Source organism: Dunckerocampus dactyliophorus, chromosome 4 (assembly GCF_027744805.1).
Source record: "Dunckerocampus dactyliophorus isolate RoL2022-P2 chromosome 4, RoL_Ddac_1.1, whole genome shotgun sequence".
In the NCBI taxonomy this organism is placed as follows: domain Eukaryota; kingdom Metazoa; phylum Chordata; class Actinopteri; order Syngnathiformes; family Syngnathidae; genus Dunckerocampus; species Dunckerocampus dactyliophorus.
In genome coordinates, this window is record NC_072822.1 from 29,585,024 (window position 1) to 29,607,168 (window position 22,145).

The window sequence follows — 22,145 nt, forward strand, 5'->3', positions numbered from 1 at the left end:
CTTCATACACAGCCCATATATACATGTATAGAGCTCTATAGACTCTTTAATTTTGTATGCTGGCCAGCAAATCTTAAATTGTGCTCAGGACAGTTTAAGGGACATTCATTATTATATATAGATTTTTTTTTCTTTGTGTGTTATGTTTAAATGTTTTGTCCATGCATGTTGTTATGTTCGCTGACTGTTGTGTCAGCTGTTTGTGAAACAAAATAAGAGATGCATTTCAGTCCAGCAAATAATTAAATCTGGATTGATAGTAAACTGCTATCAGGACTCTGTTTTAATTACTCATTGGTTACATAAGTACATTTATGCTTTCAAGAATAATGTGTCTCCTTGCGTTGCGGCCACTTTTTTCGGTGGTCCTTGAACACACCATGTGTGATACAGGTGGAGACTTACCTGTATTTGTATGACTTTCTCCAAAGCGTATTTTCTAATTTTCCTTTCACCTCGTCCTTGTTCACAAATGTTAATGCGGGCGAAAATGCACAGAGGTGAGGTTTAATAATGTTAGCTCTTTGCTGCTGTGCATTTTTGCTTGGTGCATAATCTCATACTATATGTGCATGGCTCAGATCAAGGGTACCCAAGTGTTACATTTAAAATTTTAAACTCGTGGATAGACTTTGGTAATGTTATCAACACAAACTTCAAACATTGCAAAACACACACCCAACATACCAGAGCTCGAGACGTCTTCCATTTCCCATAGCAACCCTCCGAAGTTCACTCTTTCTTAAATGTAAAGTACATAACTCAGTGTCCACTCGGTGTTAGACTTTTGTTCAAATAATCTTATTTTACTCTTTTATACACAAAAAAATCACTTTAGTTGCAGAGTTGAGTAATTATTCCATGAATATTTACCATTGTAACCATCATGGGGTTTGTTTTTCCATGGAATTATGTTCTTCCAAATTTTCATCGGCAGGCGGACACGAAGGTTATGTACTTTTCACTAATGATTACACGACAGTTATTTTTTTTTACACTGAGAATATTTGAATAAAACACATTAGAAACCAATTTCAGACATCATTCTTTAATTCTAAGTAGAAATCATGACAAAATTATCAGAGAAAATATAGTTAATTTCACAACAAAAGTAGACATGCTTTACATGTAACATTTCAATGTCCAAATATAGACACTTTTTTACAACATAGCCGTGCTAGCGCAAAATAAAATCATGAACAGGCTTCATTTATGGTTTGGTAAGCTTCCTCACTCTATAAACGTCAGAGTGATGGGGATAGTACACATTGTTAGAACAACTATTTCAAATACTACTTAAGTGAAGTTGAAGACAGCAAAGGGTACCCTTGATCTCAGCCATGCACATATGTGCTCATATGTCCATTTGGTTCAGTAATAAGCCTCATATCGAATTAATTGATTTATTGATTTCTGTACTTTATGTGCCTTTGTTTGTTTTCATCATTACATTTACGTGTAACATCCGTTGCATTGATGTTAGGTTAATTGGAGACTCTAAATTGTCCATAGGTATGAATGTGAGTGTGAATGGTTGTTTGTCTATATGTGCCCTGCCATTGGCTGGCGACCAGTCCAGGGTGTACCCCGCCTCTCGCCCGAAGTCAGCTGGGATAGGCTCCGCGACCCTTATGAGGAGAAGCGGTATAGAAAATGGATGGATGGATGGAATATTTGCATGTTATTGCAGCACCGTACAAAACACAGCTAAAGAGCATAGAGATCACAGTTCACCACATCTTACCATAGCTTGTCACCACTTGTTAGAAATAAATCCACCAAACAGAAGACAAACCTACCAGAAGATATCCTACCCCTCTCAAACGCCCTCCATTTTAATTTAGTACCCTATGTGTGCAGTTAAAAAACAAGACGTGGTATTTTCTAATATACTGTAATGTTATAATGTATCATATTTAGTAATATATCAAAGATGTTTCATTGTGTGGTTTATGTTTTTTAAGTGTGCAGGAGTAGGGGGTACATGACTACCAGTCAGATGTCTGAAGGGGTACGCGACTGGGAAAAGTTTGGCAACCACAGATCTCGTTAACCTCAACCCCTAACTTGCTGAAAGCAAAGTTGCTACAATACAGTACTGCGTAATGAGTCCTTTAAAAAGCATACAGAGGAAAAGAAAACTACGGTACAGATCAGTGCAAGGATTATGTTTTTTAATGTTTCCATCTATAATAAAAATTATTTTGTCTGATGGTCAATGGCATGTGCAGTATATATATTTTTGCATTTTCTGTGAAAGCTTTGAAGTCATGTTGGAAGTCTACCCTTTAATCACATCTATTTTAAATGCACTGTGGTGGTGTAAAGACTCATTTACATTTGCGAGTCATTCTAGAACTGTCTATCCATGACTAAATGATCTAGCACTGGCTAGAACACTTTTAGATTTGATAACTAGAGTGAGCTACTGACTGTATATGTTGATATGATGAAACTGACCAGTTTTTCACTCTTCGAAGGACCAACTCATTCATGTGCTAACATTGCATTAGCATGTGTGGACACTAATTGTGTTACTTGTAAATGTATTCAGTATATTTTTAGGAGTTAGAAATAAACCCGGACAAAACCCAAAACATTTGATGGACATTGCAGTTCTTTCCTGACATCTTTGTGTGACAGCAGTGTGTGATGGGGGCAGGTTACGTCTGAGATGAGAGGAACATGTCCAAATACAAACGGGCTGACTCAGCAGCTCCAAAGAAGTATCAGATCACGACGTGTCACAGCCGCTGTTTCTCTGCAGGCTCATTTTCTATCTGCATTGTGTGATTCATTCATCGATGCTTGTGGGATACGGTGCCACTTAGGTTTTGCTTATTAATTTGTTCCAAAAAGTCCAACGGAAACTGAAACATGCAAAATTTGGGCAATTTTTCCTATATAACACCCAAAAATATTAACAAAATTCATATTTTACATATAGAATATTTATAGTTTTACATGCAGAAAACAACGCAAAATAGGTATAAATGAGGAATTAAATGGATAAATGAAGATTTATTGAAGACTCTTGTTGGCGAAGGCGTTGAGAAGCGGTGAGGGTAGGGGAGAAGTGGAGCAGAGGGGAAGGAGAGGGGCAGGAGTATTTCTTATCTTTATCAAATTGCTGCCACTCGCAACTTTCTTTGGCCCCAAGGCGGGTTATTTAGCAGTCACGCTCTCTAACACAAAGCACACACGATGAGTCATTAATGCGTAGGATGCTTTGATTGGGCACTCGGTTTCGCGGAATGACACTGTACAGCCAGTGGCGGACTTGGCAATTTTGGGGCCTAAGGCGAACATAGCGAGGGGCCCTCTTCAAATGTTCTTTTAACACAAAAAAGCAGGAAAGGCCCCTACCAATATACTGTCCAACCTTGCACTAAATTAATACGGGGTCAACAGAATGAGAGAATGAAGTTCAGATACAAAACCAGTGGATGTCAAAATGCCAGATACTTATTTTTGAACAAAAACAACCCAGACATCATCACAACAGATGTGTGTGTGTGTGTGTGTTTGTGTGTTTCAGGGAGAAAGAGAAGAGACCGTGTGTATGTATTGCGGGTTAAGATGAACAATTACAATGTAAAAAAAAGCAATAACTAAAATATATATGCCAACATTCATAAAGTGTTAGCATGAAGGCATGGAAATGGGGAGAAATCAATTGTTTGTAAAGATGACTTTATGTGTGTGGCACTATGATATAGATGAATACATGGAAATAGTTGCCCCCCCATTTAATTTTGATGTTTAAAGTCACTTTTTATAGGAGCCACTGTTGATGTCTATTGCTGTTTATATGCTGTTAAGTGTAATATAGGTTTCCGCCAGCAGAGGGTGCCATGTGCATCAGTAGCTGACGTCCTGGCGGAAGACGAAGAAAAAGTTGTTAGTCAGTACGTGATGAGACGTGTGCAGACACACATCGAAGGTGCCCACGAATAATCTATATTTCCTTGTTTTGCAGGTAAGATGACTTGTAAACCATATATAAGTAATAAACAGCAGTTGTAACAGTTAATTAGCGCTTTAGAGTGTAACAGGTGTCAAGCTAAAGAGTGAATATGAACGTTAATGAGCTCGTTAGAGTGACGTTCCTCGTTGTGTACCGAAAATGGCGGACTCGTCCGTGGCAATGTGTGAATGACCAAATTCTACGTGTATATTGTTAAGGGACGCACATGAGTCAGGTGAATACATGTACAGCCAGAACGTATGTCAAACAGAGTGAATATGAATTGTCATGTGATGCTTGTCTTCCTGTAAATACTAAGCTAAGTATAAGGCTAAGCTAGGCTAAACAGCACATGTGCTGTGCTATTGCTAATTCATTCAGGAAGCTGTGATGGAGAAAGTATGTCCCACATGTGAATGTGAAGTTAAAGCTACACTATGTAATTTCTGTATGGTCATAGAAAGTGTAAAATACTTGGTGTTTGTTTCATTCAGGGTGATTAGAATGAGAATACAGTAAAAGGGTATATTGTTGGACATAGATTTAGTTTAATAAATACAATTCATGAGAGTAATGGAAAAGAGGATAAAACAGTGATTGGTTAAACAATGGTTAAAACACTAAGATTGTATTTTGAGTTGATTAAGGTATGTGCTCATACCGTAACATGTGTGTTGTGTTTTGTTTATTGTAATACTAGAAGAAAAACTTGTTAGTCACTACGTGATGAGACGTGTGCAGACACACATCGAAGGTGCCCACGAATAACCTATATTTCCTTGTTTTGCAGCTTTTGCAAAAATAAATATGTTGCACTGGAGATGAGTTGGCCCATCATTCTCTGCAGTGTTACATGTGCGTGAGAAACAGAAACAAGGAGCGTTTGTGACCAAAGAGAGAGAGGGTGTTCATGTGTGTGTCAGAGAGATTATTTAGACATGAATACTGTGAAGTAGAGTGCTTCAAAATATACATGTCTAAATAATTACAATGTAATTAATACAATCTCACACACTCATCCGCCCTCTTTCTGACACAACATGAACACCCCCTCTCTCTTTGAACACAAACTCTCTCTTTCTGTCTCTCTATCTCACAGACATAAACACAAGTCATCTTTGCAAACTACTGCTTTCTCCCCATTTTGACGCCTTCCATGGGAGAGAAGTCAAATGGAGTTTTTTCATATTTGCACAAATACACAAGGTGGATGCTCATTATCTTGTTCAAGTACATCCATATTGTTGTCCGTGTTTTTCATCGCATACATGTCAAAGAAAGAAAGTCCTACTTGTTGCTGTAACTTCATAGGTGAGGTGTCACAGCATCGAACTCAGCATCATCAGCGGACTGCAACTCGGCTCACGGCCCGCAGTAGTTAGCGCCTAATGCATGTAGAAAGGCATAAAATATGTACCTGTCACGTTCGGCCAGGGGTTTGGCTCCCAGGATGCAGAGAATGAATACACAGCGGTGTAAGGAAAAATACTTTAATACAAAAACTGCTCCGTGCAGGAGAAAAGCAAGAGAGTCCAAAACTATAACAAAAAGCCCCTGGGCGACAAACCAAAAAGGTGAGGAACAAAAAACACTGGCAAAGGTAAAAGGAGGGCAGGAGAAAAACAGAACTAAAGGCGCTGCTGAAAACGAAGCAGAACTAAGCTTAGCAGGATTAGGCAGGAACCACTGCAGGATAAGCACGGAGGGAGGAATTACCACAAAATACAAAAAATGACCAGTAAGTAGACACCACGATAGCAGTAACGGCTGGCGATGAGCAGGTGAGAGCAAGGAACGAACTGCCGTGTGATTCTGCTTAGCAGCGGTTAATGAAGGTCCCAGTGATTGAATGCAGGTGTGTGCAATCAATTCTATCCACCGGTGGCGATTGCTCATTGACTCTAAGGAAAGCTGAACTTCCACTTTATATTTAATATAATAATTGGGCAAATAAGGGCCGCACGGTGGCCTAGTGGTTAGCATGTTGGCCACACAGTCAGGAGATTGTGAGTTCTCTCAAGAGTTGGGTTTTCTCCAGGTACTCCGGTTTCCTCCCACATTCCAAAGTTAGGTTCATCCAAGGTGTACCCCGCCTCTCGCCCGAAGTCAGCTGGGATAGGCTCCAGCATACCCACGACCCTAGTGAGGATAAGCGCCGTAGAAAATGTATGGATGGAATTGGTCGAATACGCATTGTTAAACTTGTATGAGGAGACTTAAAACTACATTGCTCATTTTGTGAGCATGTTGCGCATTAATCTGCTGTTGAGGGAGTTTGCTCTCTGACACAATCTCTCTTCCCTCGGCAGCAGCACGGACACTTGGGTAAATCTCCATTGAAGCTGTGGCTTCAGCGCATGGAAGCTCACAGGGAGAAAGTAAGACCCTGATTGGATAAACCGGCAAAAAACATTCCTTCCAGGGAAGCTGAGCTTCACTGGGCGTCTATGGAGCAGGGCAGTCCTTGGTTTTGACTGACAGCAGCCAGAGGAGTGAGCAGAATTTTTTTCCCCTTCTTCTCCCATGCAACGCAAGCATGCAGAGTCGAGGGGAGACAGCGGTCAGAGCAGACGTGAAGTGTCTTTGTATTGTTTCACAGCGATTAAATTCTGCAGCTGTTTTCTGACTTTGCACATACTGCATTGTAAGTAATCCCAGCGTTATTAGTTTTGTTCATTCATTGGTTCATGAGTGGCTTGCTAGTTAGTACAGTCACGATGACAGCATACAGCGTAGCTGAAATCATATTAAATGGATGTCAGGCCCCAATGAGCTCCCCCCGTTTCAAAGACCAGCAGCCACCGCTGCTAGCAACGTACCAAAGGGTAAAATACAAGATTTGTACCATAACCATGAAAACTGAGGCAACATTTCGGCAAAATTTTTTTGTTGAAAATTGAATAATACGAAATGGTGCTCAAAAAACAAAGTTTGCTGTATTATTTACCCTTAACAGAATATTTGGTTATTGGGTTGTCGCGGGACTTCCAACTCACGAGACGAGACGATAGATGAGATTGGGTCCGCGAGAACTAGACGAGACAAGATTTTTAAAGTATTTTTTTTTTTAAGTGCAATGAAAAACTGGACAAGCAAGCCTTTTTGCGTTCAGTACTACAAGCAAAGTTAGAAGCAAAATTAGAAGCAAGCAGACGGAGAAAAAACGGAGAAAAAAAAACTGGCAGTGACCGACGCACAAGCCGTATACATCTGTCTTGTGAAATGCACCGCGTACGTTATGAAACAAGTTTAAGATTGCAATATGCCTGTGCAGGTGTACCTAATGTTGTGGCCAGCCAATGCAGGTTACTGTCTGTGTACTGCCAACTGAAAATGAACAAAATTCTTATATTGTAGGCAGCACGCCTGTTTTATGATGACTTCATGGAATAAGACAAAAATGCATTTCAAGGAAAAAAGCGGTCATGCTACCCCAACTGAGTTGCATAAGTGACTGACGCAGCACAAGCCTGCACAGCGTTGTCTTGTTGAATGCACCGCGTACTTTATCAAACAAGTTTACTAAGTAACTTTAGATACCAACCGAAATAGAGGCAAGCTGAGGAAAACCTAATAAAGTGGAGGCAGTGGGCAACGCCACGCGAGCCGTTTTCAACTTGCCATTTGCACCGTGTGCGTGAATGAGACACCGCTCAGCTCCTGTGGAGTCTGTCTTGGGAGGGGTGGTCGCTGTGTGTGACTGGCCAGTCACAGAGCGTGAGGAGTGACTACATAATAAGGATTTTAATGACGAGATGTACTCATTTAATGCTCGTACTCTGCAAAAATGCATCATCCGTAATGGATACTCGTTCACAATGAGTATTCGGCTCATCCCTAAAAAATAGTAGTTAGTAACGTTCAATTTTTAACAAAAATTGTGTGGGGGTGCCTGTTTAATTTCAAAACTCTGCATGTAGCATTTCCAACCTCCTACATATAAACATGGAAATATATGGAAACCAGCAAAATTATCCAGTTCATTTTCATTTGTGATTAATTAATGAATTTATTTATTATTGTGTAACTTTTTTTTTTTGTGAACGAGAAATCTTCTCATTTGTCTTGTCACTTTGATCTCGCGAGATCTCGTGACACCCCTATTTGATTATGATTATCAAGTTTGGCTAATAAAGGAAACATATTTATTCAAACTTGAACTTTTACCGAAAAGCTTAAATCATCAGAATCGATTGATTGTATTTTTACGCAGCTGCATGTGTGTGTTGTTTTTGCAGACTGAATATGAACATGATTGTTTTGCTCATTACTACACATCTTTGTGTAGTATTCAAATGCAGTGTCCAGCTGTTGGGTGCGTTACCTTTCACAGCCTCTAGATGTAGCAGTTCTTCTGTGACTGGTAATGATAAGAGCCTGACTTGCTGACTTGTGTGCACTCAGCAGCTGGAACTGTGTTTGAATTCCCAAGGCCCAGAGGCAGACTGAACACACGCACGCACACACAACTCAGAAGACAAGGTCTAAATCCAAGCCTAATGAGTGGGTAATTTGCCCTGGATATTCAAGGTCAGTGGATAATGGATGTACTAACACTGAGTGAACAGTTAGCTGGCCAGAATTAATCTGCTTGTGTAACTAGCAGACAGGACATATTTGCATTCCACTTTTTTAAGGAAATGACTTTGTCAAATTTACATGCAGAACATTTTAAATGCATTTAATACATATACATAATGAATGAAAGAGATAAATGAATATTTAAAGTTACTATCTTTTACCTCACATGAGACACGATGTGGCAGCGAGATGCCACACGGACACCGCCTTCATGTTCTGCCAGGAGTTATTTCTTGAATTCACTCGTGTTTCTCACCTCAGTATGCCAAAATGGAACCAAAGAAATGTGCAAGTGCAAGCATTTTGATAAAGAAGGTGAGAAACACTATTGAATTGAATAAATAACTTGAATTCAAGAAAAATGGTGACCGTGTGGTGTCCCGTTGCCACATCGTGTCTTTGGGAGCAGTCACGTCTTCAGTGAAGGTAAAAATAACCTTAAACATGACCATAAACCATAAACTAAAACTATTTTGTGTTAACATTTTTGTCAGTCATCTGCTGATGACATCACATACGGGCAACGTAGCTGACTTTGGGTTCCGGTTGCCATTTTGTTGATATGTTAGCTATGCTAACAAGGATGTTTTGTGGTAAAAAATACATGAAGAACACATTTAAACTCACAAAGTGTATTAACAACGTGACAAAATGTGCGCCATATTGTATGCTGAATTGAATGCTGAATACGCCATGTATACGCAAACCAAAGCATCTTCTACGTTAACCGAAAAACACACTAACCAGGATGGACGCTAACTGAGGTTCCATTGTACCTACTTTTTGACTCACCTCACCCACTGGAACACAAACTGGACGTTATCAGAACCCAGAGCTGATTCTGTTCCCACCAGCCCACAGGCCAAAGAGAGAGTATAAGCACGTGAGGAATGCCCTCAAACCCAGCTGTTCGTTTGTAAAAGGTACATCTCATTCCAGAAAGAACAAAAGCAAGGTGGATGAAGAACAAAAGAGTAGGAGACACAATAACATTGTCATCCTGTATGTCTCAGGTTTATATGACAAAACTAACCAGCACAACATACCAGTGCACTTAAGGTTTTAAGTGCACTAACACAAGATTAAGGTTTGTTTCATCCCAAAGACAGGACAACCCATACCCAGAAATCTGGTGTATGCTGTCCAGTGCAGTGAGCAATGCACTGATTTTTACATTGGGGAAACCAAGCAGTCACTGAGCAGGCGCATGTCACAACAGAGACGGGGTAACTCTTCAGGTCGAGACTCAGCTGTCTACATACCTGCACCTCAAAGAGAAACAGCAGGACAAAAATGTGCACGTTCTGGGCAGAGAAGACAAATGGTTTTAAAAAAGGAGTAAGGGAAGCCATCTACGTTAAAGTTAAGAAACCATCTCTGAACAGAGCGGGTGGTCTGCGGCACCATCTTTCCAAAAACATTAAATGGTTTCTCTAACAAATAAACAAGGAACAGCCACCTTGGTTTCAGGGGGGTCCATGACCATCATTACATCTGAGTGGTGTCATGTTCACCATGACAGGTTGGACTTTTGGGTTTGGTTTTCCTTTAGCTTCATTTCCTGTTATTTATTTTTATTTTGCATTTCTTTCCTGTTTTGCCACCGTAGGCTGTGCCTTTACTTTCCTTTAAAGAAAGTAAAGACGATTTATCCAAGCCAGCCATCATGTCCCTGCATCCTGAGGTGACGCTACAACATATAATACATGACAGAAGGAACCGGCCATATAATATATCAGTATATGTACACTTCTTTGGAGTCTTTCTTGTTTGGAATTTTTGCATGGAGTGAGGAGCGCCTTCTAAGAGGCAGGGTTTCACCTCCTCAGCAGTAGCAGGCAACCCCCTTCCTGTGGCTCTGGAGACACTGTGGGTCACTATCCTTTCTCCAACGGGGTTCCACTCCAGCCCAAGTTCCACTCGCCTGCGGTACCCGATTACCTCCAGCTCCTGTTCCCCGCCAGGCCGAGGCTAAGTTGCCTCCTGCTCCTGCGCTACGCCAGGCCGAGGTGAAGGTCAGGTCACCAACTGTGCCTGCTCCGTGCCAGCCCAAAGCCAAGACGCCCCCAGTTCCAACTCCAAGACAATTCGGGGTCCAGTCGCTACTGGTTCTCGCTGGTTGGCCTGTGTGGGACGGACCTCTGAACACGCTCCAAACCTCCCTCCACCCATCCCTGGCTGCTACTTTGGCTAGCCAATCCAAGCCTGCCTCTTCTGGGTGCCACCAAACCTTCCTCCCCCCTTCGGCGTGTGTTGTGGATGTCTGGAATCCGTCCCTTGGAGGGAGGGCTATGGCCTGCTGTGTGGCTGGGGATGCACAGCTCTCTTCAGTTTACTGTCCTGGCGGTGTAGACTGAGCCACGCCAGCCGGCATGAATTTCTATGCCGCCGCTCCGCAGACCTGAACGCCACAGCTGCCACCAGTTCCTGTTCCGGCTCTGCGGTTGTCCAAGGTGCTCTCCTGTTTGCCAGCAGCAGCAGTGCAGAACCTGCTGCTGTCCAACTCCAGCCCATCATTGGCCAAGCCCACGGAGGATCCCCACGACGCCACCTGTTTTAGCCGTCCCCTGGAGGGGTCCCCATGACGTTGTTGCTGGGATTGCCGTTTCGGCCGTCCTCCTCAGTGATCCCAACTACTCTTCTGCGTCTGGAGTTTTGGCTATCCTCCAAAGGGGCCGCTACGATTCTGCCATTCCACCGTTCCATCGCAGCAGAGGCAGAGGCGCATGTCTGCCAACCCTCCGCCGACTTTGTGTTGCTTTGGACCTGAGAACATTTGGGATCTCTTCCTTGGGGGGGCGGTACGCATGACAGGTTGAGCTTTTGGGTTTGGTTTTCCTTTGTGTGGCTTCATTTCCTGTTTTGTGCTTTTATTTTATATTTGTTTCCTGTTTTGCCACTATAGGCCGTGCCTTTACTTTCCTCGTGAGTGTTATGACTGCAGCTGGGTCTGAAGTGTAATCAGCATTCGTATTTAGTTCTGCTGGTCCCTTTTCTAGTCGCCGGTTCATTGTGTTTCTACTGCTTTGTGTTTCTGCATGTATTTTTGGTTGCCCTTTACACTTCTAGACACTAACTATAGCCTTATGGTGAATCTTCACCCGCTTCCTGTGATGACCTGGTACTCTGTTATTTGCTTGTAATCCTATACACAGTTTTGTCTTGTCCGTTGTTTATTTATTCGTATTTTCCATTCCTCGAGCTCCTTTGTGTGTTTGTGCTACTTAGCATCACTACCTTAGTACTCTTCTGTTTTTACTTGGTGCCTTACTTAATTACCCCTTTGGACCGCTCCCTTTGTTTGTTTTTGTACATCGTTTATTGCCATTTTATGCAGGCCAGCCACCATGTCTCCACATCATGAGGTAATGCTCCAACATATAATACCAAAACGTGACAAATGGAATGCTAACAAGGGTGATTCCACCCAAACGGCTGTCGCTGGCTGGCAGAGGCCCCACGCCATTGTATCCTAACGACTGTTGTTTGACACCACAAAAGAGCGAAGCCATTCTTGGCTGGACATGCGTCCTCCTTTTAGAGGATAATTACTAACCAGCTTCTCATACTAGAGCTGTCCTATCTAGTCAGACGAGTGTTTGTCCCATTAGTTAGTCATTGAGGATGAACTGATGAAGCCTGCTTGGCTTTAGAGGCGAAAAATCTTCTAAAATAACCTGAACAGTCCTTTTGCCAGCCATTCAATGCCCTGAGAATACAATGACCTGGATGAATGGGAATATTCACAGGTTTAAAATGTTTAAAATCGCAGGCTGCTTATCATTATTAGTAGATAAAGCCAAACTAAACGTAGAATCTGTCCAGATTCTGTGCACATATTCAGTCATAGTCATAGTTTCATTCCTCCTCTGCAGTTTTAATTCTCAGACGATGACTCTCTAATGTTCTGTACCACAAATTTAAAACAGTATTGTGTTCAAGTAAGTGAGTCGGGTTGTACCAGCTGGTGTTGGGTCTTTTGTGAACGATCTGGCTCTTAGGCTTGTGCAGATTTATCTGAAAAACAGATGATGGGAAAAAAAAACACAACAGCTCCTACTAGGAACTGGCTAGTTAACTTCAAAGAGCCGGTTCCAAAGAGCTTGTTCACTTCAAGGAACCTTTTCTGGTCTTTTTCTCATAAAACCACATGTGATTGGTCAAAATGTGTGGTGTCGTATGTGTCGACACAGAGCAGAAGGGAGTGGGAGGGGCTACACACATAGGAGGGAAGGAGATAAGAGACAGTGAAAGAATGTTGTTACATAATTAGAGATTACAGGCTGGAAAGGCTCCTACTCAACTCATATTTTCTCGTCTTCTATAAATGCCCAGAATTATTTTTGCATTATAAATACTCTATTGTCAATGCAATATAGCACTTGGTAGTTTCCTTATCCCATTATAGATGGTTGGATTTTAGACAGTTATTATAAGTATTAAGGGGAATAAATCAATTACAATCGCAAAATATATTCCTGAATCTTTGCAATTAAGACTATGGATGACATTATTTATTACATTGGTAAAAAAAAATAACTTCCAAATGATCATCCAAACCTGTACTGTATTATTTTTTACATTTGTATTATCCATTTCTTTTTGCTCTGTTGTCCTTCAAAATGTCTTGAGATTCCATTACATTTCCTCCTGGAGTGCTCTCAACAGAAAAGCAAAGTAAACACAATATTGCATTAACAACAGTAATGTAAACATTCATAAAAGTTAACATTTGCCAATAAGATAAAATGTACATGATGTCCACAAACCAAAAAATAACTTATTAACTTCAGTCCATTTACGTACGAAATACATTGAATAAGTAGTTTAAGTGATAAACTCTCCCACAGTTTCATATATTAATAAGACATAAGTCAAATTCTCCAAGTCTAACAATTTGAAAGAAAGGCAGAAAAAGCTCCATGAATGAAGCGATCTGAACAGCCAAGGTATGAGACAACAGGAGAGTAATTTAAAGTTGCTCTTCTCTTGTTGCGTAACACCAATGAGCCCGGCGCAAAGAATCTTGGGATATGGAAGGCCAGTAAGTATAGTCCAGATAAACACTGCGAGCTAATGATTAGGACACAGTTGTCGGCCGAATTTTAGGGACCCTTGTAGCTTTTTTGAATTGGAACAACCTTCCCTCACTGAGATGACATCAGCACCCCACAAATGTTCACTGGAAGGACGCAATCCTGCAATTGGGATTTGAAACTGTTGTTTACTAATGCTTCTGGGATTTACAGTATGTAACAAGAAATCTAATTGGAGCCGCAAACAGCCAATTACAGTGTACATTTATCCAGCTCTCGGATTGGCTGTCTTTTTGGGATATTTATAACGCTGTGCCAATTTGAGCGCAGAGCAGAAATCTACAGTGGGCGACAAGTGCAAAACATGTTAACAAAAAGCAAAATAAATTACAATTAGACCACCCGGAAGGGGATTCTACCCCAGTTATACCTTCATAAAAATATTTGATAGACTCCTGTACTACATTTGTTCCTTCTGTCTGGTAAGTACCATTTAACAACTCCAACGACCGGCCACATGTGCATCAAGCAACTCAAGCGTGTGCCACAAAACGGGCCAAACTTGATGCCAATGTCTTCCATTAACACCCGCCACAAGTCCAGATGTTACCTGTCTGACTCGTGTGGTACAATTACTAGTTACTACCTTTTTGTTAAAGTGCTTTGCACTTCTCAGCCACCAATATTAACCAGAAAAGCAGTGTTCCAACACCTCGGAGCTGATTGGTCCAAACGTTATCACTTCCTATAACGCTGGGATTTGGTACGTTCCTCTTCCGGGTGGTGTAATTGTAATTTGTTTTGCTTTTTGTTAACATATTTTGCACTTGTCGGCCACTGCAGAAATCTGAGTGAGTGTAGAAAAAAAACCAACTTGAGCAAACAGAATGCACTGGTTGAGAGAGAGGGAGTGAGAGAGCGCAGCAGTGTGCCTGTGCACCAACATTAATTATTGCACGTTTATACAGTATGGATAATTACAAACATGCAAATACATTTATTGAACACAAAATATATTTATGTTTGCTCAAACAAGTTCATTTTTCGCTTGAGTTTAATTTCTGTGCTCAAAATCTGTCTTTGCTACCTCAGAATTATGGCAGAAATATAACCTGGATGCTTCTTTGTCTTTCAGTTTTGCACATTTTAATTGATTTAATGTTGTCTAATGATGTTGTGCTGTTTCACTGTAAATAGCTGGAAACTGACCAGTAGTACACACAATCAGATGAGACCTTTTTGTACAATTGAAATGGCTCTTTGTTTTTGTATTTTATCATTTATTTTTTGCAGCAATAAGTTTGATGCTATAAAACTAAAGCTATATAAATAATAAACCATTCATCCATCCATTTTCCTCCGCTTATCCGGGTTCGGGTCATGGGGGCAGCAGTTTCAGTTGGGAAGCCCAGACTTCCTGGTCCCCAGCCACCACCTCCAGCTCCACCGGGAGGACACCAAGGCGTTCCCAGGCCAGCTGTGAGACATAATCCCTCCAACGAGTCCAAGGTCCTCTCCTGGCTGGACATGCCCGGAACATCTCACCAGGGAGACGTACGGGAGACATCCGAATGACTGAGCTCCTCACCCTATAATAAATAATAAACATTTTATGTAATTATATTTTAACATTTCAAATTAATTTTAAACGTATTTCGGTATAAATCAATTTAAGCAGCAACAAAAATCGAGGGAAAAAGATCTGGCTCTATTTAGGGAGCCGAGAAAAAAGAGCCACCTCTCCAAAAATAACCGAACCAATCATCTCTAGTGAATTGGTTAGAGTGAATCGAGTACCCGATTCAAAACTTGTTGCGCATATGTGCGAGTTTTTCACTTTAGTGAGTGATTCAAAAGAACTCAAGTCAGTGAAAAGAATCGAGTTTCCCATCACTACTCTCTAGTCTCCATTTGTAGGACCTCCCTCTATGAGCCGGCCGCCTCCTGTAGGCTGGCGCTGTAGGGACGTACGCATCGGCGAGGGCGGGGCGGTCCTGGCTAACAGACATTTTTCATTCCAAACACTAGCAACAGAGCTAACTGCTGTCCCGTCTCTTTCTTTAACCGCGACGGCCACGCTGACTCGGGGAACAGGATGCCGGTGAGAGGCGGAGGAAAGCTTGTTTCTTACCCGAGCAAGAGCGATCATGTCGGAGTAAGTGACACTCGACACTGACATTCTGTTTGTGTTCATGGAAATTAGCTCTTATAATGCAGCCTGAGCACCTACCCACAAGGTAATGTGGACATATTGTGTTAAATGTTGATTTCAAACCTGTCTGAGCGGCAGTGACGCGTAGAGGCTGTGAGGTGTCATGGCCTCTAAGTACAACACCTGTTGTACTTCATAAGGGCCAATAGGAAGCTGTGGCAGAACTCATGTTTACTTTCTGTAATCCTTTTTGTCACGTTGTTACGTTTAAACATTTTTCAAACTCTCTTTCTTATGAGAGCAACCATTGATATCCTGTCTCTAAAGTGGTGTTTAAAATAAAAAAAAGAAAAGTTGCGTAACGTGGTCAGTCTCTTAAGAAACATACTGTAGATATACTGTATGCGTACGGTGTGTGTGCTGATGTGAAAGAATGAGGACTGTATTGCTCTTCAGCAAAGTGGTGTCACGTGTTCCAGTTCTGTATAGAATATGTTTGTGTGATAACAGTGTTGTTATTTCAGGCTGCCCTGTACAGCCACATTTCCACGTAGAAGTACAGTTGGTTCGGGGATAATAAACCCTGATCTCGTTTGCTTTGACAATAGCGAGGTAGTTAGGCCGGTTATCAGTGCTGCTTTTATGTACAGTAAATATTGTGACACAATAAAGCATATAGGACAGCAATCTATCTGTGGTGGTGGACAGCTGGGGTGTTCCAAACCTATACCTATACTTAACTTACCTATACTATTCTGTTTCTGTCTGTGTAACTGCTGAACTTATTTATTCTTTATTCTTTTGTTTTGTTTTACCAGGTGTCATACATAGTACAAACGTACTACTTGTACCTTTTACTGTAGTTTCTGTACATTTTATTTACATTTTTATTTAGTTTATTTAAAATGGTAACCTGGTACATGTTCAACACAGGAAGTTAAACCAAACACCATTACAACATTACAACTAACCTAATGTGATTACACCCGCAGTTCCTAATGATTTCACTAACGGGTGAATTTATACATCAGTCAGTGGTTTTGAACTAGACCCTGTCGTTCTCTTAGATCCTTAATTCAGCGTCTAACTGATGCATTTTAGACAGTTGTATTCTCCTTAGCTTTTGGAAACAGTTTGGGGAAAGTTACTTTTGTGACTTACTTACTACTTACTTACTTACTTCAATATGACCGTGCCCCTGGCGTAGCAGAACCCGACTGACTTCCTGATTTGTATTTTGGACAGGGCAGATCAGATGCAGTATCAGTTAGGGCTGGGAATCTCTGGCCACCTCACGATTTGATGCAATGATAAAACGATTATTGATGTATCTTGATGCATCTTTTTTCGTTGATCAATAGTTTGTCAGTTTTTTTCAAGCATACTTTTTCTCTATATAATTTATTATTACTCTCTGTGTACTGCTAAAACAAAGCATATTTGTAATGATCCACACTTAAAGTAAACATGAAAATGATGAATTCACTCCCATTATCATAACAATTGGAAGGTTACATCTACCAACATATTTCCCATTGTACAGAACCAGCAGGAAAAGAAAATTGCGCCAGCAGCATGTATAAAATTAACACAAACTTCAGCATATTCTGAATAACCAACATAAGAAAAAAATCTGCCATTATTCATAAATAAATAATAAAGATTTCTGAATTCAAACAAAAATCCCGAGCATAGAATATCTGACAAAAATCATATATTTTTGCTGTATAGCAAAGTCAAAAACAGCTTTCGTGCAACATATAGATTGCTGTACCAGCAGCACTCATACAAGAATAATGCTTGCAGACTTCAGTATATCATGAATAACCAAAAAAACTAGGATGCCACAAATAATACAAATGAATGGGCCACGAGAAATCAGCATGCCTCTGCAACATTATTGAACAGCTCAGCCATATTCGCACCCGTATGGCTCTCATTCATTCCTCTTGTTTGTAGCACATGAGACGCTAGCTTCCAGTCATCACTAATGAAATGTGCTGTTACGGTGACATACAGCGTTTTTTCCGAGTTGGGTGGAAAATTAGTTAGACTGCTTGATGGTTCTCTGGTTTGCAGCAGCTTCAGCTGGCTGTTTTCCCTCCTGGTTTGGGTGGAAACGTGCGATGTGGTTTCTCATATTTGTCGTGTTCCCAAAATATTGAATCCAGCCGGTGCGGGTTGGATTTTACGCTCAGCCATTCTGGTCTTGGTGCACCACCATAAATTGTCCTGGCGGCACTTCCGCTTTCCGTCTTTTTGTTCCGTTTTTTTTGTTCTGTCAGCATTGATTATTGACATTTATGAATCATTTAATAGTCGTGAATTTTTAGGTCCCACCTTTGGATATGTCTGTTGTATGAGCCATATATGTGCTGCTAACTTGCTTTAAAATGTAATGGCTAGAGTGGCTAAAAGTTCTGTCCTTCCAGAGTGCAGAGCTGCTCTTCTAAATGACCAATCCTCACTTCTATGGCTGCAAATCATGTCACGGTAAAATGCATTTGTTTTGATTCTGCAGCGGTCATGTGTAGAACCCTATGATTTCCGCGTTAACGAAATCGTAGACGGACAATAAAAATGGAATTTACTGTTAAACGCGGAGTCTCGCAGAAAGTGACATGAATGAAATGATGTCATTGTGAGAAGAGGGAAAGTTTGTGTGGGTTATTCCCTGGCGGGCCGCTCAGTCACAACACTACTAAATACTGTAAGTTGAAACAGCCGCGAGAAACCGTGGAAACTCTGTTACGGAGCATGAATGGAAGCTAGCGTGGTTAGCTTAGTTTAGCAGAGCGTGCTAGTGCAGCTTGTGTGTGTGTGCGACTCAGGCTGGATGAGTATATTTTCAGCGTGTTGTGTTTTACGGCTATAATGTAAAGACCATTTGATCATGTAAGGTCCATTTTACAATGCCCACTGACGACGTGCAAGTTCTGTGTAAAAAAAGACGAGAGGCACGTTTATTCTTGTACCCGGCTCGTGTCACCCGTCAATTGCCATTGTCAACACGCAACACACTTCCGACCTTCAAAATAAGAGCGCACTTTATCACATTTGTCTAATTGTGTAAACAAAGTAAGGGTCTCATAAAAATATCTTACATTAATTACACAATTGGAATTACATCTGACTACATAATTGATCACAAGCACATTACAGTTTGTTGAAGATTTAGATATATTATTTATATTATTATATGATTGTTATATATATATATATATATATATATATATATATATATATATATATATAGTCTTTGAAAGTGGCCGCTATAGACAGGTGGCCTCTATAGACAGGTTGGCGTCCAGTTTGATTGTTGACCAGTAGAGAAAAAAAAGGGGAAAAATAATAATAATAATAATGTTGACCAGTAGAGGGCACTGCGGACTGCGGATAAAAGTTGTACAGCACTACTAGGCTTCTTATTATCATGGTTCATGGTTTTAATCCTGAACATGCATGAGTCAAACAGTAGCACATCACATAGTACAATTCACAATTTTGCATGTCCAAAAAGGAGTAGGAAGAAGCAAAGCTTATTTAATCCTACCCCTCATCAGTTTCACATCAGTTGCAATACATTTATTCACCTCTTGTTCTTCCAAGTGTACTTTGTAGGTCTACATGACAATGTAGTGCAATCATAGCCAAGGTTTTTACTTACTAAAAGGAAGCTAGAGGCTTAATAATAACTGATAGAATATATCCACGACCCACAGAACAAAGCTGTGCTAGTAATGTCTTACGCTTGTTTTTAATATTTCACTTTTTACAGCTTTAGTTCATCAGGAAGTGACGGGAAGTGACGGTGGGCGTCCCGAGCAGGAGAGCTAGGCTCAGTGCTAGCTGTGAGTTTCGAGAGAGTTGGGAAGTGTGTTTATGTTGGCGTGGATGTAAAGTCCTGCAGTGTTCTCCGCTGTTAATAAAGTCATTAAAGTGCATCGGCGACGTGAGTCTCTTCTTCCCCACAACAAGCGGCATTACAGTATTGACCAGTGCACACCAGGAAATAAACGGTGTCATTTCTTACAGGCATTGCCGGGACAGCTATGTAGTGGGGCTTGTTTAACCTTTGCCTTGTGGGCAAGCAGGAAGGAGAGACGATGCTGAGAGATGTGTGTGTGTTCTTAGCTGCTGTCTGGTGGCCGCGTTCAATAAATAAAGTTGGCAGAAGCAACAGGAGAAGTTTCCTTCTTTGCTTCGGAGCTGAATAACACTGACAAGTTAACAGACGAGTAGCGAACGGAAAAGAAGACGGCTTTTTTTGTGTCGAATACAGAAGATGAGGACTTTCATGGATTTGTGGATGAGGATTGATGAAAAATAATGTGAGTACATTCTGAAATACTTCAATTAAGTACAACCGAACTCAGTTTTGCTCCCGCTGCCGCATGCATGCTAGCGTATGTTTTTTTTTTTTTTTTTTTTTTATTGTAGCGTCGCTGGGAGCACGTCCTGTTCCCAGCCTACTTTGCGGTAATGTTTTGGTGCAAATGCTCTTAAAGTTACATGTTTGACCAGGAAATAACAAGCTCAAAAGAAGATGGCTTTTTATGTGGAACAACTGACAGTTTGTGTGGATCTTGTGAATGATTGTGACTGAGCTAGGACTCAGTAATTAAAGTCTACACACAACGGCTTCATTGATTGAAAAACGAAACTTTTTCGTGCATGAAGCTTCTAATTGAGTTGGTAATTTGGCCGCTATATGCAGTCAGATATTGACCAAGGGAGACAAAATGGGTGGCCGCTGGCCGCGTTGGACAGGTGACTGCTATACACAGGGTCTATAACATGTAAATTTGCTGGGGGGGGATTTTTCAGTGGCTGCTATAGGCAGGTGGCCGTTCTATAAAGGTGGCCGCTAAGACAGGTTTGACTGTATATATATATATGTGTGTGTGTGTGTGTGTGTGTGTGTGTATGATATATATATTTAGATATATGCTGAAGCTGACATCCCATTAGAAAATTTAGCCAAGCTACATCCACTTCTCAATTACTTGAAAAAAAGGGCCAATGATGTATTGCGTCAAAAAATGTAAGGATTTTTTGCATTTTATTCACTAACCTAAATAGCACACACTCTATGCTGGTAAAAGAAGTAGAAAAGGTAAAAAAATGGAATTTTAAGAAATTATAACAGGAAAAACAGAATTTGGGAACAACTCAAATGGATTTCATAGGGCCCTATATGTGATTGCAGGATTTTCTTGTTGCATGTGTTTTATGATATTTGTGTGCTTTTGGTTTTGCATCATTTCTGTGTTTTCCATGTTTGGACATTGCTGATGATGAGAGACTGTCTGTTGATTGACGGAAGTCAGCAGGGTGCGTGTGTGGCCAATGTATGTCAGTGTTGCAGACGACACCAATTGGGGATGTACAGGTCCACATTTCTTTACTTCCAATCTGATCCCAACACCTGAATTTGGACGTCTGACAACACCGCGACTACTCCGATACCATAGATTTAATATTCTGCAATACATCCTGCAAACAAATATGCAACTGTTGTATGCAACTGAGTTTCACATTGACTGTCAATATTGGTTACATCCAAGACAGATACACATGAAGGGTACACTTCTCTAACTCCACCCCTCTCCAAATTTGCGTATCTGCCCCTGGCTAAAAAAAAATTCTGATGCACTTTAATGTGTTTTTTTTTTTTTTTTGATTAAGCTTGTTATATTGTAGGTGGAACTGCTGCCTCTCGGTACAACGGCTTTGCAAACATTGTGTCAGTTATCCACAGTTGCATTTCACAATCTATCGGTAAAGAAAGAAATGGAGAGACATTAAGACAAATAATCCACAAATTAAAAATAGACGTGACATTTAGTCAGTCAATCTCTCATCCGCACAAGATGCAGAGAGCAGTTGAGGAATTGTAAAGGCAAACCATGCAGACACAGAAATGACATTGATGGTTCCCCTACTCTGATATGTTGACCAAGAAGGTCGAGTTAATTAAATTACATTTTTTATGTAGCACCAAATCACAACAGAAGTGAATTAAGGATACTGTAATGGGCTGATTGTGTTGTACATGTTGATGTCCGGAATTCTGGTGTTTGTGAATTCATCTTGGCGTGAGTGTGGTGGGCGTGTAAGGACAAAGTGTGATTGTTTCTGGAGTTTCGTAGTAGGTTTTCAGAGCCTTTGTTTTCCATCACCAAAGAACCACAGGGGTGCCGAACTTGTGGTCTTTTGGTTCACACCCGGCTCCAAAAGCTTTCTGGGATGAGTGCTGAACCGCAGAAAAAAGCTGTATATGAGTCCAACAACACCATTCCTACTGTCAAACGTAGAGGCGGAAACCTTCTGCTTTTGGACTTGTTTGGTTGCTAGGGGTACCGGAAGACTGTACCACAGTGGGTGGCTGATGAACAGGGCCAAGTCC

At 41.0% G+C, this 22,145-nt stretch overlaps 1 protein-coding gene across 2 annotated transcripts in view; it reads left to right on the top strand.

Moving 5' to 3' along the window:
• Nucleotides 1-22,145, top strand: part of LOC129179501 (tight junction protein ZO-2-like) — a 157,496-nt gene that overhangs the window by 31,348 nt on the left and 104,003 nt on the right. Inside the window, exon 1 of one of the 2 annotated variants that reach the window (XM_054772806.1) lies at nt 15,564-15,739. The exons of the other annotated variant lie outside the window; for it this stretch is intronic. Coding sequence (XP_054628781.1) covers nt 15,680-15,739 — 60 coding nt within the window. The 5' untranslated portion in view covers nt 15,564-15,679. Of the gene's footprint in view, nt 1-15,563; nt 15,740-22,145 lie in introns of those variants that run through there. 2 annotated transcript variants of the gene reach the window in all.